The sequence below is a fragment of the Haematobia irritans genome, chromosome 4 (assembly GCF_050003625.1).
Source record: "Haematobia irritans isolate KBUSLIRL chromosome 4, ASM5000362v1, whole genome shotgun sequence".
NCBI classification, from domain to species: Eukaryota; Metazoa; Arthropoda; class Insecta; order Diptera; family Muscidae; genus Haematobia; species Haematobia irritans.
Window position 1 is genome coordinate 15,789,851 of NC_134400.1, and position 25,983 is coordinate 15,815,833.

General features: G+C 28.2%; 3 protein-coding genes across 3 annotated transcripts; 2 read left to right on the top strand and 1 right to left on the bottom strand.

Moving 5' to 3' along the window:
- The first annotated feature begins 5,383 nt into the window (after positions 1-5,383).
- On the top strand, positions 5,384-13,306 carry LOC142235223 (uncharacterized). The gene is made up of 4 exons (XM_075306488.1): positions 5,384-5,820; positions 10,846-11,336; positions 12,620-12,986; positions 13,060-13,306. Exons 1-4 carry the CDS (start codon positions 5,625-5,627, stop codon positions 13,251-13,253), a joined length of 1,248 nt encoding a protein of 415 aa, XP_075162603.1. The 5' UTR covers positions 5,384-5,624; the 3' UTR covers positions 13,254-13,306.
- A 4,418-nt stretch (positions 13,307-17,724) lies between these two features.
- On the bottom strand, positions 17,725-18,981 carry LOC142235265 (uncharacterized). Its single transcript, XM_075306518.1, has 2 exons — positions 18,700-18,981; positions 17,725-18,383 (listed from the first exon to the last, which is right to left on the bottom strand). The coding sequence occupies exons 1-2, from the start codon at positions 18,873-18,875 to the stop codon at positions 17,816-17,818; spliced, it is 744 nt and encodes a 247-aa protein (XP_075162633.1). The 5' UTR covers positions 18,876-18,981; the 3' UTR covers positions 17,725-17,815.
- A 5,219-nt stretch (positions 18,982-24,200) lies between these two features.
- LOC142233924 (uncharacterized) lies at positions 24,201-25,135 on the top strand. The gene is made up of 2 exons (XM_075304985.1): positions 24,201-24,458; positions 24,528-25,135. The coding sequence occupies exons 1-2, from the start codon at positions 24,283-24,285 to the stop codon at positions 25,060-25,062; spliced, it is 711 nt and encodes a 236-aa protein (XP_075161100.1). The 5' UTR covers positions 24,201-24,282; the 3' UTR covers positions 25,063-25,135.
- Positions 25,136-25,983: the final 848 nt, after the last annotated feature.

The following is a 25,983-nucleotide window of genomic DNA, read 5'->3' on the forward strand; positions in this document are numbered from 1 at the left end:
GACCCCAAATCGGGAGGTCTGTTTATATGGGGACCATACCACAACATGGACCGATATTCTCAATTTTTGGCACACGTATTTGTGTTCCTACAATACCTCTAGATTTCCAATTTCATGTAAATTGAATAAAAACTGCGGTTTCTATAAGCCCAAGAAGTAAAATCGGGAGATCGGTCTATATGGGGGCTATACCAAAACATGGACCGATACTCACCATTTTTGGCACACCTCTTTATGGTCATAAAATACCTCTAGATTTCAATTTTCAGGCAAATTGGATCAAAAATACGATTTCTATAAGCCCAAGACCCCAAATCGGGAGGTCGGTTTATATGGGGACTATATCAAAACCTGGACCGATATATCCCATCTTCGAACTTAACCTGCCTGCAGACAAAAGACGAGTTTGTGCAAAATTTCAGCACGATTGCTTCATTATTGAAGACTGTAGCGTGATTACAACAGACAGACAGACAGACAGACAGACGGACATCGTTATATCGTCTTAGAATTTCTCCCTGATCAAGAATATATATACTTTATATAGTCGGAAATCGATATTTCGATGTGTTACAAACGGAATGACAAACTTATTATACCCCCGTCACCATTCTATGGTGGTGGGTATAAAAATCATATACTAATTTAAAAATCATGTATAAATTTATAATATAAGTTTGTTCCAAATTTCAAAAAGTAGGGCAAGGGGGAGGTCCCCCTCCCCATCCACATATGAAATCATCGGGTACCCCATATTAATTCCATAACCTCACCACATGTTCTCTGTAAATCTCAGATAATTTAGAGAATTTTAGTTTTTTCACTGTACTTAAAAAAAAAAGTCGAACAAAGGGGAGGCCCCCCTGCACCGCCAAATATCGAAATAAAAAGTAGCGGATCTTTGTCTAGATGCCAACTCCAATCTTCAATGAAAATTTCAAACAAATCGGTCAACTTTGGTCCAATTTTCAAAAAGTCCGTCGAAGGGGAGGTCCCCCTCCGCGACCAGGTGTCAAAAAATGAGGTACCCTATTTTCACCACATGAACGACCCCTACGATCTCTGAAAGTTTCAAGTAAATCGGTTCAGCCGTTTCCGAGCCAACTCGGAACATACAAACAAACAAACAAATAAACAAACATAGATTGAATTTTATATATAGATTTTATTTATATTTATTGTTTATATCAAATTTTGTCAAAATTTTATATCTATAGAAAATATTGTCAACATTTAGTTCTATAGGAAATTTTGTAAACATTTTATTTCTATTAAAAATTGATGTATCTTTTAGATTGAGAGGAATACAAAAGTTTCAGTATTTCTACTAATCAAGGCATATTAATTAAAGGTAAAGTCACAAGCAAGCGTTTGTACACCCCATGATATTTAGAAAGTCAAACTAAAATGACAGGTCACTTAAGTTGACATTTTGTGTATGTGTAGTGTAACACAATGTAAATAAAAGCAATATTTATGTACACAAAGAATGTAAACAAACCTACTAAACGTAAACAAAGCCTTTGACAAGATAAATGTCGATATTAGTCACCTGATTGCATGACTTTACCTCTTTAATATGCCTTGTCTACTAATCTACCAAACCGGAAAAAAAATTTACCATTGTTGGTAGAGTTCTACCAAATGTGGCAACCATGATGGCAACACTCAACGATCAACCATAACCAGTGTTGCCAGTATTGGGGATTTTTCCCCAAATCGGGGATATTTTTTCGTGGATGGGGACAACATTTTTGAGTTGGGGACTTGGGGATTTGGTGGGGAATTTCCACAAAGTTGGGGATTTTTGTGGGGAATTTTCGATATTTGTTCAGTATACGAGTAATTACCACAGTAAGAACTATGGTTTTTATGAAATTGTTTACATGCTTAAAAAAAAGGCTTAAAGAAGTACAGAGATTCTCAAAAAAAAAAAAAAAAAATAAATAAAAAACTTTCCTCCACTTTATTCCACGGAATTTATTTGGGTGGCCCAAGAGCTTCTTTACAATTTACTCGTTTTCCTAAGAAATTTTTTACTATTGTGAAATTATTTCGTAAGGACTCATATGCGTACATCACTGATTTTGAACATGTATCCCATATCCCGCACATACAGAGTAGAGTTCATATCGGGACAGCAACACATTTTGATCGATAAGTCAATGATGACTCTTTATACCAATAATTAACTCTGATGGGGGCTAGTATCGGATGATATTTTGAGCACCCGTCTCCTGGTTTTGTGTTTTGAAATCTTCATTCAATTGCACATTTTTATTTTATTTAAAATGTTTTTTTTTTTTTTTTTTAAATTTTGTATGGATTTTCTACTGCAGAGTCTACTTTTTTTTTCAAAAAACTTGCCAAAAATTTCTTGACGATTTTTATGGGGAATTTTAAATTAAATTGGGGATTTTTGGGGATAAAAGCGATCCATTTTGGGGACAAGAGCTCGGAAAATACTGGCAACACTGACCATAACAAACTCATTTGTTGTTGATTTGCCGGCAGTTGCTCTCTATGCTCAGTGAAAGTGATATCAATAGGTTTTGTTAGTGCCTTACAAAGTGATATGAAAATATATTTTGTTAAATAAACAAATAATGTATGTGCTTAGTGCAAACGGCAAAAGATAATTACGGCGAGCAAGAGAGAGAGCGAGAGTAAGAGAGTGAGACTAACCAAAGCCAGTGTTGCCATTATTTTTCTCTTGTCTCCAAATTGAGACGTTTTCTATTTATTTCAGTCTATGGAATAACAAAATTCCTTACAGACTATAACTTAAAACTAAAAATATATAAGATGTAATAAATTAGCGAATTTTTCTATATTAACCAGTAAATGCAAATTGTATTCATCGATTCTATTGAACTCTCTTAAAGCCCTTGTTATAGGCTCATTATAAGCATAATTCTTTCTATGTAATGGAACGTTAAAGAACTTATTATGACGCAGTAGCCTTGGAGGTACATTCAAAGGCAAAAGTTTAAGCATCGCGAAAAATCACCAATTTATATTAAAATTCTTCAAAAAATCCGCAAACATATGGTGACAAATTTTTATGAGACAACAAGTATCTTAAATACCCACCACCATGAACCAAATATTAGGGTTTCCTTTGAAATTTCAGGAGGGCTTGAGGACATTTCCGGAAGATAAATTTAAAGATTTCACCTATGAGGACTATATCAGATTCTGGATTTATAAGAACCATTTTTGTTTGAGTTTTAGAGGAATTATTAACATCTCTTGTAATTGTGCAAGAAAATTATAAAATAACGTCTCGATTTGAAATCTAAAATCTGTAGATTTTCACCCGAGAAGTAAAATTTGGAAATTTTACATTGAGTTTCAAGCAATTTTCATGATCAGTTGGCCTTCTACACCCTCAAGAAGTGATGTCGGTCTATATGGAGGCATTACCAAATGGACCGATAAAAACTTAGTCCGATACACGTTTTTGTGAGCCTAAAATACCAGAATATTTATAATTTCAGGCAAATCAGATAAAAACTACGGTTTCTAGAAACCCAAGGAGTTAAATCGGAAGATCGTTCTTATGGGGGCTATACTAAAATATGGACCGATACTCACCATTTTCGGCACACCTCTTTATGACCCGAAAATACCTCTAGATTTCCAATTTCAGGCAAATTGGATAAAAACTTTGGATTCTAGAAGCCCAAGAAGTAAAATCGGGAAATCGGTCTATTGGGGGCTATACCAAAATATGGATCGATGGTTAGGTTAGGTTAGGTTATGTGGCAGCCCGATGTATCAGGCTCACTTAGACTATTCAGTCCATTGTGATACCACAGTGGTGAACTTCTCTCTTATCACTGAGTGCTGCCCGATTCCATATTAAGCTCAATGACAAGGGACCTCCTTTTTATAGCCGAGTCCGAACGGCGTTCCACATTGTGGTGAAACCACTTAGAGAAGTTTTGAAACCCTCAGAAATGTCACCAGCATTACTGAGGTGGGATAATCCACCGCTGAAAAACTTTTTGGTGTTCGATCGTAGCAGGAATCGAACCCACGACCTTGTGTATGCAAGGCGGGCATGCTAAACATTGCACCACGGTGGCTCCCAAAATATGGACCGATACTCACCATTTTCGGCACACCTATTTATGGTCCTAAAATACATCTAATTTTCCAATTTCAGGCAAATTGGATAAAAACTACGGTTTCTATAAGCCCAAGACCCCAAATCGGGAGGTCGGTTTATATGGGCACCATACCAAAACATGGACCGATACTCACCATTGTTGGCACACCTCTTTACGGTTCTAAAGTACCTCTCGATTTCCAAATTCAGATAAATTGGATAAAAACTGCGGTTTCTATAAGCCCAAGAAGTAAAATCGGGAGATCGGTCTATATGGGGGCTATACCAAAATATGGATCGATACTCACAATTTTTGGCACACGTATTTGTGGTCCTACAATACCTCTAGATTTCCAATTTCAAGCAAATTGGATAAAAACTACGATTTCTATAAGCCCAAGACCCCAAATCGGGAAGTCGGTTTATATGGGGACTATATCAAAACCTGGACCGATATAGTCCATCTTCGAACTTGATCTGCCTGCAGACAAAAGACGAGTTTGTGCAAAATTTCAGCACGATAGCTCCATTATTGAAGACTGTAGCGTGATTACAACAGACAGACAGACGGACAGACGGACATCGTTATATCGTCTTAGAATTTCTCCCTGATCAAGAATATATATACTTTATATAGTCGGAAATCGATATTTCGATGTGTTACAAACGGAATGACAAACTTATTATACCCCCGTCACCATTCTATGGTGGTGGGTATAAAAATAATAATAACAAAGAAATAGGCTCTGAAATAATTTAAAAATTTTTAAAATATATACAATGTGTGTCATACCCGCTGACGGGCTGCAAATGGATCAAGATTTCGAAAAATGTATGAGTTTCCGGAGATCATATCTGAGGATTTAAATATATGAAGGCTATATAACATACAGTTATAGACTGTAATGGATAATTTTTTGCATAATTGTTGGAGGGCATATATTAACATCGTATACCAAATGTCAACCGACTGGGATGAAATGTGCTCTTCTAGGGGACTATTTAGACCTAAAAGTTGTGCAAAATGGCCCATTTACAAAAAATATATCAAATTTTAGGGAACTTCCAAAAATCCCAAATCCAAATTCCCAACTAGAAAGTTTTGCTCCCATCCACGAAAAAAATCCCCAATTTGGGGAAAAAAATCCCCAATACTGGCAACACTCACAAAAGCCATTGAGTTAATTCAACCTATGAGAATATGAATCAGCGAGAAACAATAAAAAATACTCTCAAAGATAGATAGATAGTGTTTGGATTTCATTTCACATAAGTAGCTGAAACAACCTTCAAGTCCCTGTTTAGATTTCAGTTTGAAGAGAACCACACTCAGGGAATGGTGATATTTAAATGATGATAAACGTGAGATTAGATTTGGTTTATTGAAATTAATAGAATACTCCAATATTTCCAAAATAACCAGTTGAGAAAAAAGAAGCCCCGCCAAAAACAAAAAAAAAAAAAAAATACCTTCATTAAATATATTTACTAAAACCGAGAAACAATTGAAATGTCGTCATCGGACTTATCCAACGAAACCAAAAATGTGCCCAAATGGCTTGAGGCTCAATTATTTGAGGATATTTTGAAGGAAATGGTTCCAGAATTTAAAGAAATCAAGGAATTTAAAGCATATGCTGGTATGCCGACCAGTGAAACTTATTCAACAATCATTACAAGAGTTGAGATTGTAGTGTCATTACAAGGTAAGTTTTCGATTAAGAGCAGTAAATCACTAAAAATCCAAACACAAATGATTCACACTTGACAGATAGACAAAGACTATGAAGCAAAATCGGAAATTTTCTATAGAAATACAAATTTGCCAGAGAAATAAAATAAAAAAAAAAAACAAGTATATACGGCCGTAAGTTCGGCCAGGCCGAACTTTATGTACCCTCCACCATGGATTGCGTAGAAACTTCTGTCATCCACAAATTTCAACTCACATGGTTGTTAAATATCATATGCTTCCACCACGTACCAAATTTCAGCCAGATCGGATGAAATTTGCTTCTCCAAAAGGCACCGGAGGTCAAATGTGGGGTCGGTTTATATGGGAGCTATATATTATTATGGACTGATAGGAACCAATTCCTGCATGGTTGTTGGATACCCTATTCTAACATCACGTACCAAATTTCAACCGAATGGGAAGAATTTTGCTCTTCCAAGGTGCTCCGGAGTTCAAATCTGGGGATCGGTTTATATGGGGCCTATATATAATTATGGGCCGATATCGACCAATTTTTGCACGGGTGTTTGAGACCATATACTAACACCATGTACCAAATTTCAACTGAATCAGATAATGAATCAGATAAGGAATCAGATGGTCTTCCAAGAGGCTCCGGAGGTCAAATCTGGGGATCGGTTTATATGGGGGCTATATATAATTATATGGGGGCTATATATAAAATTTCATGGTTGTTAGAGACCATATACTAACACCATGTACCAAATTTCAGCCGGATCGGATGAAAATTGTTTCTCGTAGGGGCTCCGCAAGCCAAATCGGGGGATCGGTTTATATGGGGGTTATGATGGCCAATATTCAATGGGAAAATTGCAAGGGTTGTAGCGACACCAAGCAAATATGGCCCCATTTAAACTTAAACCGCACACTAGATATGGTAGTGTTCTCAAGGCGTCAGATAGCACTCCTGATATCTGCTATAACGGGTCGCTGTCTGATAGGCGAATTTGCAAAAACTATAGGTGCGAACTATAATGACTATTGTATAAGCTGTCATGATGTGGAGGAAAAGGAATCAATTAAACACTTCTTGCGTGAGTGTCCTGCTTTTTGTGTAAGGCGTAAGCGAATTTTAGGAGCATATAGCTTTAGATTACTGGCTGACCTGGAAAACGTTAACTTAAGCAGTTTGTTAATGTTTTTGGAGCAATCTGGTTGATTCCACAAAAGTAAATAATAGACAAGGTTCAGTGGTTAAGACTAGAAGTGCCCATATGTAATAGGTACTTTTAGTTAAATGTGGTATCACAATGGACTGAATAGTCTAAGTGAGCCTGAAATTTAATCGGGCTACCACTTTAACCTAACCTAACCTATATGGAGGCTATATATAATTATGGACCGATGTGGACCAATTTTTGCATGGTTATTAGAGACCATATACTTACACCATGTACCAAATTTCAGCCGGATCGGATGAAATTTGCTTCTCTTAGAGGCAAGCCAAATTTGGGGGTCCGTTTATATGGGGGCTATACGTAAAAGTGGACCGATATGGCCCATTTGCAATACCATACGACCTACATCAATAACAACTACTTGTGCCAAGTTTCAAGTCGATAGCTTGTTTCGTTCGGAAGTTAGCGTGATTTCAACAGACGAACGGACGGACGGACGGACGAACGGACAAGCTCAGATCGACTCAGAATTTCACCACGACCCAGAATATATATACTTTATGGGGTCTTAGAGCAATATTTCGATGTGTTACAAACGGAATGACAAAGTTAATATACCCCCCATCCTATGGTAGAGGGTATACAAATCACAAAATTTTGTAAAGAAATAAAATGTTGAGAAAATTTCCTATAGAAATACAAATTTTAACAAACATTTCTATGGGAAATTTGATAAAATTTCCCAAAAAATCTGATTTTGACACATTTTTTTATAGAAATAAAATTTTGAGAAAAGTTTCTATAGAAATAAAATCTTGCGAAAATATTCTATAGAAATAAAATTTTGCGAAAATTTTCTATAGAAATCAAATGTTGAGAAAATTTTCTATAGAAATAAAATTTGGATAAAATTTTCTATAGAAATACATTTTTGAGAAAATTTTCTATAGAAATCAAATTTGGACAAAATTTTCTTTAGAATTACAATTTTTGATAAAGTATTCAAAAGAAATAAAATTTTGAGAACATTTGCTATAGATTTGAATTTGTTGACAAAATGTTCTATATAAATAAAATGTGGACAAAATTTTCTATAGAAATAAAAACTTGAGGATATTTCTATATAATAAAATTTTTACAAAATTTTCTATATAATAAAATTTTTACAAAATTTTCTATAGAATTAAAATTTTTGACAAAATTTTCTATAAAAATAAAGGTTTGACCAAAATTTCTGTAGAATTAAAAATTTTGATAAAATCTACTAGAGGAATAAAATTTTGAAAAAAAATTCTATAGAAATAAAATTTTGACAAAATTTTCTATATAAATAAAATTTTGACAAAATGTTCTATAGAACTAAACATGTTGACGAAATTTTTTATTGAAATAAACATTTTACAAAACTTTGAGAATATTTTCTATACAAATAAAACTTTGACAAAATTTTCTATAGAAATAAAATTTTGACAAAATTTTCTATAGAAATTTTGACAAAATTTTCTATAGAAATAACATTTTGGAAAAATTTTCTATATAAATAAAACTTTGACAAAATGTTCTATAGAACTAAAAATTTTGACGAAATTTTATATAGAAAAATTGACGAAATTTTTTATTGAACGAAAAATTTTACAAAACTTTGAGAATATTTTCTATACAAATAAAATTTTGACAACATTTTCTATAGAAATAAAATTTTGACAAAAATTTCTATAGAAATAAAATTTTGGCAAAATTTTCTATATAAATAAAAGTTTGAGGGTATTTCTATATAATAAAATTTTGACAAAATTTTCTATAGAATCAAACATTTTAACAAAATTTTCTATAAAAATAAAGGTTTGACAAAATTTTTTTTTTGATAAAATTTTGACAAAATTTTCTATATAAATAAAATTTTGACAAAATGTTCTATAGGATTAAAAATTTTGACGAAATTTTATATAGAAAGTTTGATGAAATTTTTTTTTGAAATAAAATTTTTACAAAACTTTGAGAAAATTTTCTATACAAATAAAACTTTGACAAAAATGTCTATAGAATTAAAAATTTTGATAAAATCTACATTCATTCATTCTGTAGAAAATTTTGTCAAAGTTTTATTTGTATAGACAATTTTCTCAAAATTTTGTACAAAATTTATTTAAATAATAAATTTTGACAAACTTTCTATATAAAATTTCGTCAAAATTTTTAATTCTATAGAACATTTTGTCAAAATTGTATTTATATAGAAAACTTTGTCAACATTTTATTTCTATAGAACAATTTTATCAAAAATTGTAACTCTATAGAAAATTTTGTCAAAATTTTATTTCTATAGAAAATTTTTTCAAAATTTTATTCCTGATTTTATCAAAATTTTTAATTCTATAGAAATTTTTGTCAAAGTTTTATTTGTATAGAAAATTTTCTCATAGTTTTATTTGTATAGAAAATTTTCTCAAAGTTTTGTAAAAATGTTATTTTAATAAAAAATTTCATCAAACTTTCTATATAAAATTTTGACAAGATTTTTTTTTTTTTGATAAAATTTTGACAAAATTTTCTATATAAATAAAATTTTGACAAAATGTTCTATAGGATTAAAAATTTTGACGAAACTTTATATAGAAAGTTTGATGAAATTTTTTATTGAAATAAAATTTTTACAAAACTTTGAGAAAATTTTCTATACAAATAAAACTTTGAGAAAATTTTCTATATAAATAAAACTTTGACAAAAATTTCTATAGAATTAAAAATTTTGATAAAATCTACTACAGGAATAAAATTTTGAAAGAATTTTCTATAGAAATAAAATTTTGACAAAATGTTCTATAGAGTTACAATTTTTGATAAAATTGTTCTATAGAAATAAAATTTTGACAAAATTTTCTATATAAATAAAATTTTGAAAAAATGTTCTATAGAATTAAAAATTTTGACGAAATTTTATATAGAAAGTTTGTCAAAATTTATTATTGAAATAAATTTTTTACAAAATTTTGAGAAAATTGTCTATACAAATAAAACTTTGACAAAATTTTCTACAGAATGAAAAATTTTGACAAAATTTTCTATAGAAATAAAATTTTGACAAAATTTTCTATATAAATAAAATTTTGAAAAAATGTTCTATAGAATTAAAAATTTTGACGAAATTTTATATAGAAAGTTTGTTAAAAATAATTTATTGAAATAAATTTTTTACAAAATTTTGAGAAAATTGTCTATACAAATAAAACTTTGACAAAATTTTCTACAGAATGAAAAATTTTGACAAAATTTTCTATAGAAATAAAATTTGGTAAAATTTTCTCTACAAATAAAAATTTTGCAAAATTTTCTATACAAACCAACTTCACTCAAATCGATGATTTGATGGTGGCAAAGGAAAAGCCGGCTATCAATGTAAAGCCTTTTTTCGGAGGGTTCAAGTGTGGTTTATTGTTGGGTTTAATGAACTGCCTGAATTTATTCTGATAATTGGTTGATAGTTTTTCTGCAAGTAGATGAGGAATGTGGTAATTCCGAATCGTGCGTCCATCCAACCATCTTGCACTCTATAGGGCTTTGCCCAAAAAAATTTGACAAACATTTTTTTCCTCTGTTGGTTAAGCTACACTTGTAGTTTAATCAATGTATGGTTTTATGCTGAATTCAAAAAAACAACAACAATCAAATTTTGACAAAATTTTCCTATAGAAATGAGATTTGGACAAAACTTTCTATAAAAATAAAAATTTTTACAAATCTTTCTATAGAAATAACATTTTGATCAAATTTTCTAGCAAATAACATTTTGCCCGAATCTTCCCTTTCTCCACTTATTTCTATTAATAATTTACACCTCTCTTATACTATGATTTCAGATGATTCAATCATAACCAAATTCTTTATCCTTAAGACAGCTCATGAATCCGATTTGTATGTGGAATTAACAGAAGGTACTGATTGCTTTCAATATGAGCCACGTGTATATGCTGAAATTATACCAGCATTTGAGCAGCTCTATCGTAATGCCGGTAAGGATGTTCGGTTTGGAGCAAAATATTACAAATTGCCCACAACAAATGATCATCTTCTATTGGAGGATTTGAAACAGAGGAATTTTAGAAACGCCAGTCGCTTAGAATGTTTGGATATACAGCATGCTAAGCAAGTCCTTAAGAAAATGGCCCAATGGCATGCAGCATCAGCGGTACATAAAGAAAATATAGGAAAATATGAGGATGCATTGATCATTGGACCGTATAAAGAAGATTTCCATAAGGGCATTAGCACTTTCTTTGAAGGCATGACAAAATATATGCTCAGATGTTTACATCTCTATGAGAATCATGAAGAATATAAGGAGAAAATTGTAAGTAATTTAAACAAGTTTATAGGTCGAGTGTTTAGCCAGGCCGACTCTTAGGTTAGGTGGCAGCCCGATGTATCAGGCCCACTTAGACTATTCAGTCCATTGTGTTACCACATTGGTGAACTGAATATTGCTTCTGTTTCTTTTAGGAAAAACTTTTCTACAGAAATAATATTTTGACAACATTTTCTGCAGAAATATAATTTTTAGAACAATTTCTATAGATATAAAATTTTGCAAAAATTTTCTAAAGAAATAAAATTTTGCAAAAATTTTCTATAGAAATAAAATTTTGACAATATTTTCTATAGAAATAAAATGTTGAAAATTTTTTCTATAGAAATAAAATTTTGCAAAGTTTTTCTATAGAAATAAAATTTTGCAAGAATTTTCTAAAGAAATCAAATTTTGCAAGAATTTTCTAAAGAAATCAAATTTTGACAACATTTTTTATAGAAATAAAATTTTGGCAAAATTTTCTATAGAAATAAAATTTTGACAAAATTTCCTATAGAAATAAAATTTTGCAAAAATTTTCTATAGAAATAAAATTTTGCAAAAATTTTCTATAGAAATAAAATTTTGACAAAATTTTCTATAGAAATAAAAATTTGACAAAATTTTCTATAGAAATAAAATGTTGAGAAATTTTTCTATTGAAATAAAATTTTGCAAAATTTTTCTATAGAAATAAAATTTTGACAAAATTTTCTATAGAAATAAAATTTTGACAAAATTTTCTATAGAAATAACATTTTGACACAATTTCCCATAGAAATAAAATTTTACAAAAATTTTCTATAGAAAAAAAAATTTTTGACAAAATTTTCTATAGAAATAAAATTTTGACAAAATTTCCTATAGAAATAAAATTTTGAAAAACTTTTCTATAGAAATAAAATTTTGCAAAAATTTTTTATAGAAATAAAATTTTGACAAAATTTGCTATAGAAATTAAATTTTGCAAAGAGTTTCTATAGAAATAAAATTTTGCCAAAATAAAACTAAAGATGAAAGAAATAAAAATTTGACAAAATTGTCTACAGAAATAATATTTTGCAAAAAGGTTCTATAGAAATAAAATTTTGACTAAATTTTCTATAGGATTAAACTTTTTAGAAAATTTTCTATGGAAATAAAATTTTGTGAAAATAAAATTTTGACAAATCTTTCCATAAAAATAAAATTTTGACAAATTTTCTATAGAAATAAAATTTTGACAAATTTCCTATAGATATAACATAAAATTTTGACGAAATTCAATTTTTTTCTTTTTCTTTTAGGAAAAAATTTTGCATACTGTCATTGCTGAACTCTGGAAAGCGGCCAAAGTGGATGAGAATAATTTTAATGTCTTAAATCACTGTGATTGTTGGACCAACAATATTATGTTCCAATATGATGATGGTGATAATGTACTTGATACCTATTTTGTTGATCATGCTATGCCCAAATATGGATCACCAGCTCAAGACTTGATTTACTTTATACTATCATCGTTACAGGCTGATATTAAAATAAAACAATTCGATCATTTGATTCAATATTATCATGAAAATCTTGTGGAAAATTTGCAATTGCTAAATTATCCCAAAGTAATTCCATCGCTAAAGGATATTCATGTAATGCTACACAAATATCGTATATGGGGTAAGTGAGATTGTATGGGTTTTGCAGATCATTTTGATTTTTTTTTTAATTTTGTATTCTGGGCTTCTTTTAGGTTTTTGTACCACTGTTGGAGTTTTAGCTGTGGCCCTATTGGACTCTTCTGAAATGTCTACTTTTGATCATTTCTTAGGTGATGGAGAAGACGGCGATAAATTTAAATTAATGATGTTCACCAATAAGCGTTATATAAAACATGTTAATACTATACTTCCTTGGTTACTTAATCGAGGTGCCTTGGAGTTTTAAAGGAATTCATAAAGAATTTGATGATTTGTAAAAAAAAGTTTTCTGAATATCAACTTTTGTAAAAATTTAATTTCTATAGAAAATTTTGTTAAAATTTTATTTTTATAGAAAATTTTGTCAAAATTTTATTTCTATAGAAATTTTTTTCAAAATTTTATTTCTATAAAAAATTCTGTCAAAATTTAATTTCTATAGAAAATTTTGTCAAAATTTTTTACCTAAAGAAAATTTTTTAAAAATTTTATTTCTATTTTTATTTATTTATTTCTGTAGAAAATTTTGTTCATATTTTATTTCTATAGAAAATTTTGTCAAAATTTTATTTTTATAGAAAATTGTGTCAAAATTTTATTTCTATAGAAAATTTTTTCAAAATTTTATTTCTATAGAAAATTTCTTCAAAATTTTATTTCTATAGAAAATTTTTTCAAAATTTTATTTCTATAAAAAATTCTGTCAAAATTTAGTTTCTATAAACAATTTTGTCAAAATTTTTTACCTATAGAATTTTTTTTTAAAATTTTTTTTTCTATAGAAAATTTTTTCAAAAAAATATTTTTGTAGTAAATTTTGTCAAAAATTTATTTTTATAGAAAATTTTCCTCAAAATGTTATTTTTATAGAAAATTTTGTTAATATTTTATTTCTATAGAAAATTTTGTTAATATTTTATTTCTATTGAAAATTTTGTCAAAAATTTATTTTTATAGGAAAATTTTGTCAAAAATTTATTTTTATAGGAAAATCTTCCTCAAAATGTTATTTTTATAGAAAAATTTTGTCAAAATATTATTTCTATAAAAAATTTTGTTAATATTTTATTTCTGTAGAAAATTTTGTTCATATTTTATTTCTATAGAAAATTTTGTCAAAATTTTATTTTTATAGAAAATTTTGTCAAAATTTTATTTCTATAGAAAATGTTTTCAAAATTTTATTTCTATGGAAATTTTTTTCAAAATTTTATTTCTATAAAAAATTCTGTCAAAATTTAATTTCTATAGAAAATTTTGTCAAAATTTTTTACCTATAGAAATTTTTTTAAAAATTTTATTTCTATAGAATTTCAAAAAATATTTTTTGAAAAAAATATTTTTGTAGAAAATTTTGTCAAAAATTTATTTTTATAGAAAATTTTCCTCAAAATGTTATTTTTATAGAAATATTTATTACTATTTTATTTCTATAGAAAATTTTGTTAATATTTTATTTCTATAGAAAATTTTGTTAATATTTTATTTCTATAGAAAATTTTGTCAAAAATTTATTTTTATAGGAAAATTTTGTCAAAATATTATTTCTATAAAAATTTTTGTTAATATTTTATTTCTATAGAAAATTTTGTTCATAGTTTGTTTCTATAGAAAATTTTGTCAAAATTTTATTTCTATAGAAAATTTTTTCAAAATTTTGTTTATATAAAAAATTCTGTCAAAATTTAATTTCCATAGAAAAGTTTGTCAAAAATTTTTTCCTTTAGAAATTTTTTTTTAAATTTTATTTCTATAGAAAATTTTGTCAAAAAATTATTTTTGTAGAAAATTTTGTCAAAAATTTATTTTTATAGAAAATTTTCCTTAAAATGTTATTTTTATAAAAAATTTTGTTAATATTTTATTTCTTTAGAAAATTTTGTTAATATTTTATTTCTATAGAAAATTTTGTTTATATTTTATTTCTATGGAAAATGTTGTTAATATTTTATTTTTGTAGAAAATTTTTTTAATATTTTATTTTTGTAGAAAATTTTGTCAAAAATTTATTTTTATAGAAAATTTTCCTCAAAATGTTATTTTTATAGAAAATTTTGTTAATATTTTAGTTCTATAGAAAATGTTGTTAATATTTTATTTCTATAGAAAATTTTGTTAATATTTTATTTCTATAGAAAATTTTGTTAATATTTTATTTCTATAGAAAATTTTGTCAAAAATTTATTTTTATAGAAAATTTTCCTCAAAATGTTATTTTTATAGAACATTTTGTTAATATTTTAGTTCTATAGAAAATTTTGTTAATATTTTATTTCTATAGAAAATTTTGTTAATATTTTATTTCTATAGAAAATTTTGTCAAAAAATTACTTTTATAGCAATTTTCCTCAAAATTTTATTTCTATAGAAATTTTTTTCAAAATTTTATTTCTATAAAAAAATCTGTCAAAATTTAATTTCTTTAGAAAATTTTGTTTATATTTTATTTCTATAGAAAATTTTGTTAATATTTTATTTTTGTAGAAAATTTTGTTACTATTTTATTTTTGTAGAAAATGTTGTCAAAAATTTATTTTTATAGAAAAATTTGTTAATATTTTATTTCTATAGGAAATTTTGTTAATGTTTTATTTCTATAGAAAATTTTGTTAGTATTTTATTTATGTAGAAAATTTTGTTAATATTTTATTTCTATAGAAAATTTTGTCAAAAATTTATTTTTATAGAAAATTTTCCCCAAAATGTTATTTTTATAGAACAATTTTGTAAAAATATTATTTCTATAAAAATTTTTTTTTAATATTTTATTTTTATAGAAAATTTTGTCAAAAATTTATTTTTATAGAAAATTTTCCTTAAAATGTTATTTATATAGAACAATTTTGTCAAAATATTATATCTATAAAAAATTTTGTTAATATTTTATTTCTATGGAAAATTTTGTTCATATTTTATTTCTATAGAAAAATTTGTGAAAATTGTATTTTTATAGAAAATTTTGTCAAAAATTTATTTCTATCGAATTTTTTTGCCAAAATTTTAGTTCTACAGAAAATTTTGTCAAAATTTTATTTCTATAGAAAATTTTCTCAAATTTTATAGAAAATTTTGACAAAATTTTATTTCTATAAAAAATTGTGTCAAAATTGCAATTCTATAGAAAATTTTGTCAAAAGTTATTTTCTATAGAAAATTTTGTACAATTGTTACTTCTATAGAAAATTTTGTCAAAATTTTAATTTCAATTGAAAATTTTGTCAAAATGTTGTCAAAATTTTATTTCTATAGAAAGTTTTGCGAAAATGGTGTCTCTAGAGAAAATTTTGTCAAAATTTTCTTTCTATAGATAATTTAGAAAATGAATAGAAACAAGTATATACGGCCGTAAGTTCGGCCAGGCCGAAGCTTATGTACCCTCCATCATGGATTGCGTAGAAACTTCTTCTAAACACTGCCATCCACAATCGAATTACTTAAGTTGCGGTAACGCTTGCCGATGGCAAGGTATCGTAAAACCTCCTAACACCATCTTCTAAATTGAATGTCCATACGTGGTATATATTAAATCAAAAAAGATCGATCCAATACGTATATAATTCAGTTTGACAAAGTAGACATAAAATTTTGACAAAAAATTCTACAGAAATAAAATTTTAACAAAATTTTCTATAGAAATAAACTTTTGACAAAATTTTCTATAGAAATAAAATCTTGGTAGATTATTTTTGGCTCGAGTGGTAACCATGATTATGAACCGATATGGACCAATTTTTGTGTGATTGGACCAATTTTGGTATGGTTGTTAGCGACCATATACTAACACCACGTTCCTAATTTGAACCGGATCGGATGAATTTTGCTCCTCCAAGAGGCTTCGGATGTCAAATCTGGAGAACGTTTTATATGGGGGCTGTATATAATTATGGACCGATATGGACCAATTCTGGCACGGTTGTTAAAGATCATATACTAACACCATGTTCCAAATTACAACCGGATTGGATGAAATTTGATTCTCTTGGAGACTTGGCAAGCCAAATCTGGGGATCGGTTTATACGGGGGCTATATATAATTATGAACCGATGTGGACCAATTTTTGCATGATTGTTAGAGACCATATACCAACACCATGTATCAAATTTCAGCCGGATCGGATGAAATTTTCTTCTCTTTGAGGCTCCGCAAGCCAAATCTGGGGATCGGTTTATATGGAGGCTATATATAATTATAGACCGATGTGAACCAATTTTTGCATCGTTGTTAGAGACCATATACCAACACCATGTACCAAATTTCAGCCGGATCGGATGAAATTTGCTTCTCTTTGAGGCTCCGCAAGCCAAATCTGGGGATCGGTTTATATGGGGGCTATATATAATTATGGACCGATGTGGACCAATTTTTGCATGGTTGTTAGAGACCATATACCAACACCATATACCAAATTTCAGCCGGACCGCATGAAATATGCTTCTGTTAGAGGCTCCACAAGCCAAATCTGAGGGTCCCTTTATATGGGGGCTATACGTAAAAGTGGACCGATATGGCCCATTTTCAATACCATCCGACCTACATCGATAACAACTACTTGTGCCAAGTTTCAAGTCGATAGCTTGTTGCGTTCGGAAGTTAGCGTGATTTCAACAGACGGACGGACGGAAGGACATGCTTAGACCGACTCAGAATTTCACCACGACCCAGAATATATATACTTTATGGGGTCTTAGAGCAATATTTCGATGTGTTACAAACGGAATGACAAAGTTAATATACCCCCATCCTATGATTGAGGGTATAAAAATTTATTTGTTATTTATTAATTGAAGCACTTCTAGGTTAATACTTAATTAGTTTCTCTTCATCATATTGCTATCGATCTGTTGAAGTCCATAAATAACATCCGTGGGTAGTAGGATTTTCTTTCTTGTAGTTACTTCCTTCACAAATTCTACCAATTTCTCTATACTGGGTATTAGTTTTTCAAAACGATCAATTTTTTCTTGATTTTGATTTAGTTTTTCCAATATGGCTTGCAATAAATTCAAGTGATCCTCATTGGAATTTGATTGAAGATTAATTTGATTCTGCTTCAATTTCTCTTCTATTGATTCCAAGTTTGTTATATGTTTTTCAATTCTATCAATTTTTGTTTGAATATCTTCCAAAGTTTTTGTGGTCATATTTTGGTTTGAAATGTCCTCGTGATACTTCTGGGATGTTTTTTGTCGTTCGAGAATTTTATGCAGACTTGAGGTTTGTTCATCTTGAATGGCATTCAATTTGCCAACAATACGATCTTCGAAAGTGCTATATTGAGAGAATGTACTATTGAAGAGATGAGATATGTGATCACACGACTGCGCTTGAGAGCCCTGATGCTTTAATTTCTCAAGAAGATTTATTTGAGTTTGTGTACTGAAATCATAGCAAAAAAAAAACCAAAAAAAAAATATTAACATTTTTAAAAAGTAAAGAATGTCTAAATTTCGGCCGGGCCAACTATATTATACCCTGCTTCACTTTGTAGATCTACATTTTCGAGATCATAGAAAATCCGAATTTGTTGAGTGCTATCTACACTTAAAGAAGGAATATGATCACCACAAAAAAAAAATGTTATAATTGAACGTCCCTAAACACAAAACAATTTTTTTTTTCTGAGAAATACAATTTTAAACCAATTAAATTTTTGTTCAAATTTCGTTTGGTACTTTCTGTTCGTTATTCTTACTTTCTGTTCAATGTATCGACATCAGCCTGTAATTGTTCAACGCCATCCTTCAAAACGAAAACATCATTGAATAGTTGCCCATTTAGTTTTTGTTCATCATCTATGGGTATATCTGTATCGCAAAAGATCACCATTAGAAGGCAGAGGTGTAGTAGGAATTTGAAATAGTTTTTCATATTTTGAATATATTCTTCACTATGTTATTTATTTATAAAAGTCTTCCCACAAAATTTTCGAAACAAAACAACTTTCCAGCACACACAAAAATCTACTGATCTCAGCCTCATCACGAAACAAAAAAGCTAATAAATTACATTCTGCTGATAAGAAGGCTCGTTATACCCACCACCATTGTTGATTTGGAGGAGGGTGGTGTATTAATAATATATATAGTGCTGTTATAACCTGCACCATTGTGTAGTATAGAGTACTATAAGTTTTTCAAAGAAATATAATTTTTTCAAAGTTTTCCAAAAAAAAAAAAAAATTCCAAAGAAATAAAATTTTGACAAAATTTTCCAAAGAAATAAAATTTTGACAAAATTTTCCAAAAAAAATAAAATTTTGACAAAATTATTCAAAGAAATAAAATTTTGACAAAATTTTTCAATGAAATAAAATAAAAATAAAATTTTGACAACATTTGTCTATAGCTATCAAATATTGACAAAATTTTCTATAGAAATAAAATGTTGACAACATTTTCTATAAAATGTAAAATTTTAACAAAAATGTCAATAGAAATTAACTGTTGACAAAATTGTCTATAGAAATATACTTTTGACATAATTTTCTATAGTAATAACAAATTTGAGAACATTTTCGATAGAAATAAAATTTTGACAAAATTTTCTATAGAAATAAAAATTTTTATTCGTATAAAAAATTTGTCAAAATTTTATTTTTACAGAAAATTTAGTCAACATTTAATTGCTATAGAAAATTTTGTTTCTTTGGAAAATTTTTTCTATAGAAATAAAATTTTGACAAAATTTTCTATAGAAAAAAATTGAAAAATTTGTTATAAAAATTAAATTTTTTATAGAAATATAATTTTGACAAAATTTCTATACTAATAAATTTTTGATAAAATTTTCTATAGAAATAAAATTTTGACAAAATTTTCTATAGAAATAAAATTTTGACAAAATTTTCTATAGAAAAAAATTGAAATTTTTTTTATAAAAATTAAATTTTTTATAGAAAAAAAATTTTGACAAAATTTTATATAGAAATAAAATTTTGGGAAAATTTCTGTACAAATACAATGTTGACAGAATTTTCTAAAGAAAAAATTTTACCAAATTTTATTTTATTTCTATAGAAAATTTTGTCAAAATTTTATTTCTATAGAAAATTTTGTCAAAATTTTATTTCTATAGAAAATTTTGTCAAAATTTTATTTCTATAGAAAATTTTGTCAAAATTTTATTTCTATAGAAAATTTTGTCAAAATTTTATTTCTATAGAAAATTTTGTCAAAATTTTATTTCTATAGAAAATTTTGTCAAAATTTTATTTCTACAGGAAATTGTGTCAAAATTTTATTTCTATAGAAAATTTTGTCAAAATTTTATTTCTATAGAAAATTTTGTCAAAATTTTATTTCTATAGAAAATTTTGTCAAAATTTTATTTCTATAGAAAATTTTGTCAAAATTTTATTTCTATAGAAAATTTTGTCAAAATTTTATTTCTAAAGGGTGAACGGTCAAAATTTCGTCAATATAAACTTGACGTATTTCTTTCAATTTGGCATTTAAAAAAACTGAAAAAATGAGGGGTGTCATTTTGAAGGTGTGTGTGTGTAGAATGTTGCTCCTATTTTTATTTTGGAATTCACTCTTCAGTTGTCAAAATGCCGCCCAAGCAAGAAGAGCAGCGTATCAAAATTTTGCTCGCGCATGGCGAAAATCCGAGCTACTCGCACGCAAAGCTGGCAAAATCGCTAAAAGTTGCCAAATCAACCATTACAAATGTAATTAAAATGTTTGGAGAACGTTTGTCGACAGCCAGGAATTCTAGATCGGGGGGAAATCGAAAACCGGAAGCCGCTGAGACGACAAAGAGAGTTGCCGGTAGTTTCAAGCGAAACCCTAACCTCTCTCTCCGATATGCCGCAAATAAGCTGGGTGTATCGTCTACAACCTTGCAACGAGCCAAAAAACGAGCCGGACTATCGAATTACAAGACGGTAGTGACTCCAAATCGCGATGATAAACAAAATACGACGGCCAAAGCGCGATCCCGGAGGCTGTACACGACGATGCTGACGAAGTTTGACTGCGTGGTAATGGACGACGAAACCTACGTCAAAGCCGACTACAAGCAGCTTCCGGGACAGGAGTTTTATACGGCAAAAGGAAGGGGAAAGGTAGCAGATATTTTCAAGCACATAAAACTGTCAAAGTTCTCAAAGAAATATCTGGTTTGGCAAGCCATCTGTACCTTTGGCTTGAAAAGCAGCATTTTCATAGCTTCCGGGACTGTCAACCAAGAAATTTACGTGAAAGAGTGTTTGAATAAACGTCTGCTGCCTTTCCTGAAGAAACACGGTTGTTCCGTACTGTTTTGGCCGGATTTGGCATCTTGCCATTACGGTAAAAAGGCCATGGAGTGGTACGCCGCCAACAAAGTGCAGGTGGTTCCCAAGGACAAGACCCCTCCCAACACGCCAGAGCTCCGGCCAATTGAGAAATACTGGGCTATTGTCAAGCGGAACCTAAAGAAGACCAAAAAAAACTGCTAAGGACGAGCAGCAGTTCAAGGCAAACTGGCTTTCTGCGGCGAAGAAGGTGGACAAGGTGGCTGTACAAAATCTGATGGCAGGTGTCAAGTGTGAGGCCCGGCAATTCGGTTTGGAAAAGCGAAAGCCTAACTGAATATTTTTCCTGAATTTTATACTAATTGAACTCGAAAATAAAGAAATTTAATTTGATTTTTTGACCGAATTTTGCCCGTATCATCCTTTATAGCAATTTTTGTCAAAAATTGATTTCTATAGAAAATTTTCTCAAAATTTTATTTCTATAGAAAATTTTCTCAAAATTTTATTTCTATAGAAAATTTTCTCAAAATTTTATTTCTATAGAAAATTTTCTCAATATATATAGCGCTAACCTGCACCATTGTGTAGTATATGACAAAATTTTTCAAAGAAATAAAATTTTTTCAAAGTTTTTCAAAAAAAAAAAAAAACAAAATTTTGCAACGAAATAAAATTTTGACAAAATTTTGCAAAGAAATAAAATTTTTACAAAATTTTCCAAAGAAATAAAATTTTGACAAAATTTTTCAAAGAAATAAAATTTTTACAAATTTTTCCAAAGAAATAAAATTTTGACAAAATTTTCCAAAGAAATAATTTTGACAACATTTTCCTATAGTTTTTTATACGAATACAAAATTGTATTTCTAAAGAAAATTTTGTTAAAATTTTATTTTTATAGAAATTTTTGTAAAAATTGTATTTCTGTAGAAGAGTTTGTCAAAATTTTATTTATAGAACATTTCTTCAATTTTTGTTAAAAATTTTAGCAATTTTTGTTAAAAATTTTATTTCTATAGAAAATATTGTCAACATTTTATTTCGATAGAAAATTTTGTCAAAATTTTATTTCTATGGCAATTTTTGTCAAAAAATTATTTCTATAGAAATTTTGTCAAAATTTTATTTCTATAGCAATTTTTGTCAAAAATGTATTTCTATAGAAAATTTTGTCAAAATTTTACTTCTATAGAAAGTTTTGTCAAAATTTTATTTCTATAGCAATTGTTATCAAAAATTTATTTGTATAGAAATTTTGTCTCAAAATTTCATTTCTATAGAAAATTTTCTCAAGATTTTATTTCTATGGAAAATTTTCTCAAAATTTTATTTCTATAGAAAATTTTCTCAAAATTTTATTTTTATAGAAGGGAACCACCGTGGTGCAATGGTTAGCATTCCCGCCTTGCATACAAAGTGTCGTTGGTTCAAACCCAGTTTCGACCAAACACCAAGAAGTTTTTTCAGCTGTGGATTATCCCACCTCAGTAATGCTGGTGACACATTTCTGAGTGTTTCAAAGCTTCTCTAAGTGGTTTCACTGCAATGTGGGACGCCGTTCGGACTCGATGTATAAAAAGGAGGTTCCTTGTCATTGAACTTAACACAGTATCGGGCAGCACTCAATGATAAGAGAGAAGTTCCCCACTGTGGTATCACAATGGACTGAATAGTCTAAGTGAGCCTAAACTATTGAGTAGTCACTATACCTGAACGATCTAACCTAACCTATTTCTATAGAAAATTTTCTCAAAAATTTTATTTCTATAGACAATTTTTTCAAAATTTTATTTTTATGGAAAATTTTCTCAAAGTTTTATTTCTATAGAAAATTTGCTTAAAATTTTATTTCTATTGCAAACTTTTCTCAAAATTTAGTTACTAGAGAAAATTTCCTCAAAATGTTATTGCTATAGAAAATTTTCTTAAAATTTTATTTCTATAGAAAATTTGCTTAAAATTTTATTTCTAGAGAAAAGTTTGTCAAGATTTTAAATCTATAGGAAATTTTGTCAAAATTTTATTTCTATAATAAATTTTGTCAAAATTTTATTGCTATATAAATTTTTTTCAACATTTTATTTCTATAGAAAATTTTGTCAAAATTTTATTTCTATGGAAAATTTTATTTCTATAGAAAATTTTCTCAAAATTTTATTTCTATAGCAAAATTTGTCAAAATTTCATTTCTATAGAAAAATTTCTCAAAATTTTATTTTTAGAGAAAATTTTCTCAAAATGTTATTTCTATAGAAATTTTTTTCAAAGTTTTATTTTTATAGAAAATTTTCTCAAAATGTTATTTCTATAGAAATTTTTTTCAAAGTTTTATTTCTATAGAACAGTTTGTCAAATTTTTATTACTATAGAAAATTTTCTCAAAATTTGCCTAAAATTTTATTTCTAGAGAAAATTTTCTCAAAATTTTATTACTACAGTAAATTTTATTTCTATAGCAAAATTTGTCAAAATTTTATTTCTGTAGAAAAATTTCTCAAAATTTTATTTCTATAGAAAATTTTCTCAAAATGTTATTTCTATAGAAATTTTTTTTTTAAGTTTTATTTCTATAGAACAGTTTGTCAAAATTTTATTTCTATAGAAAATTTTCTCAAAATTTTCTAAAAAATTTATTTCCATAGAAAATTTTCTCAACATTTTATTACTATAGAAAATTTTGTAAAAAGAAATTTTGTTTCTATATAAATTTTTATCAATAGGTTCATAATCTTTGCTCTAATAATTTTGTTCTTTAAATTTAGGACACGAAACTTTTTATTTTATATGTTACAAACCTAACGCTAATATTAATATACTACCCATCTTACTGAGAAGGTTTTCGAAAACAAAAAAAAAAAAAATCCCCCCTCTTATCACAATAAACAATTACATTTTCTATAATTATCTATACCTTTTGTTATTGTAATTTAAATGAAATCCATCAAGAGTATTCTCTTCAGTTCGCAATAAGAATTTGTCTTGTGTAGACTTAAAAAAAATATTTCCTATCGATTCTATTAACATTAGAGGGGAAATATGAAGTTAATATCTTCTTATCATCTAGCCATTGTCCTAATTTCATTAGGTCCTCTATGGGTAAAAGCATCTGATAGTAGAAGAGATCAAGATTTGGAGCAACATTATACCGATGTGTCTTTACTAATTGACTCCATAAAGGATTTGAAAGAAACTTTTGGCGTTTTAAATTATAAGTGTGTAGTTCTTCCCAAGTGATCAAAATAAAAAAGAAAACACTAAAAAAAATCTTTTATTTTTTTTAGAATCAATGAAAATTTTGCAATGGTGCAAAAGCTACAAACTGATGAGAATGCAGGGGAAACCGATAGTGCCATTTGTCAGCGTGTCTCAGGCTATTTTGAAATGTTGGATAAAAAACAGAAAACTTTGGAAAATCGTCTAGATTTCAATTTGGACAATTTTAAGGATGAACAAACTACGATTACAAAAAATATTTTAGAGAAAAAAAGAAATTGTTCCAGTTCCTCTAATACCATGACTACTCAAGCACCCGATTCGATGAATGATGTAGGGGAAAAACTTACCACAGTTCATAAGAAATTCAACTCTATTGCTCCAATACAGACTACTATAGATGGCCAAAATATTGAACAAATTAAACTTTTCGAAGAAATCAACTCAAAACTTGATGGACATGAAGGAAAATTAGAAATTTTGGAAAAAAAGCTTGGCGACATAGTACAGGGTCGTAGAATTGTATCGAGTGGCAAATATCTAATACCCAAGAATATTGTTTTGGGAATGACCCAGACTAGTGGAAAAAATCAGAAGTCTTGAAAGTTTCAATTCGTGAGAATATTTCATTCGAATCGATCAAATAAAATGTACAATGTACGAAACAAAAAAAAAAGCTAAATTTTTCCCCGAAATTTTGTAATCGCGGGAATAACCCCATAATAATCACCGATATTAATTATTGGCTTAGTGGATTCAATTACAAATTAAGCAAGTAAGTAAGGTAGAAAGTCGGGCGGGCCCGACTATATCATACCCTTAACCACCCCTACTGAATTAGTAAACATAAGCATTTGTGAGATATCATTGGTATAGGTTTTGGAGATAAACCCTATTTCCATATTTAAGAAAATAAAGGCGGACATGTTTATGGGAGAATTGTCACAATCTGAGCAGAAATGTCTGATATTAGGAGCTATAGTTGATTTTGCATGTACAGAGCTAGTATGCCACTAATATTGAGTCCATTATTAAAAAAGAGGAAATCGCTTAATTAGTGTGGGTAATGAATCCAAATTTGTGAAACTTGGGAAATAAATTTCTGTAAGAGCTACATATAAGACTAACTACGATCAGCTAATATTTCATAATTTGAATTTTGAATAATATTGGTTAATAAATAAGAGTATTATGGCCAAATTTGGGAAAATCGAGCGTTGCATATATATGGGAGCTATATCTAAACCTGAACCGATATGGATGAAATTTTCTAGGTTTGGTTGATACAACAGAAGGTTACCATGTACTAAATTTGAGTAAGATCGGTTCTAAATAAGGCTATTATGGTCAGAAATAAAGTTATAAGGGGTAAATTTTTGAAAAACTGGCGATACATATATATGGAAGCTATATCTAAAACTGAACCGATTTGGATTAAATTTTTCAGGTTGGGTTGATATTACAGGAGATTATCCTGTGCTAAATTTGAGTAAGATCGGTTAATAAATGAGGCCACTATGGTCA

Coding starts and splice junctions, on each gene's coding strand:
- LOC142235265 (XM_075306518.1), bottom strand. CDS start 18,875: ATGAAAAACTATTTCAAATTCCTACTACACCTCTGCCTTCTAATGGTG. Junction 18,384..18,699: donor GTCGATACATTGAACAGAAA/GTAAGAATAACG, acceptor CTATGATTTCAG/TACACAAACTCAAATAAATC.
- LOC142233924 (XM_075304985.1), top strand. CDS start 24,283: ATGAAGTTAATATCTTCTTATCATCTAGCCATTGTCCTAATTTCATTA. Junction 24,459..24,527: donor TTTGGCGTTTTAAATTATAA/GTGTGTAGTTCT, acceptor TATTTTTTTTAG/AATCAATGAAAATTTTGCAA.
- LOC142235223 (XM_075306488.1), top strand. CDS start 5,625: ATGTCGTCATCGGACTTATCCAACGAAACCAAAAATGTGCCCAAATGG. Junction 5,821..10,845: donor GATTGTAGTGTCATTACAAG/GTAAGTTTTCGA, acceptor CTATGATTTCAG/ATGATTCAATCATAACCAAA. Junction 12,987..13,059: donor ACACAAATATCGTATATGGG/GTAAGTGAGATT, acceptor GGCTTCTTTTAG/GTTTTTGTACCACTGTTGGA.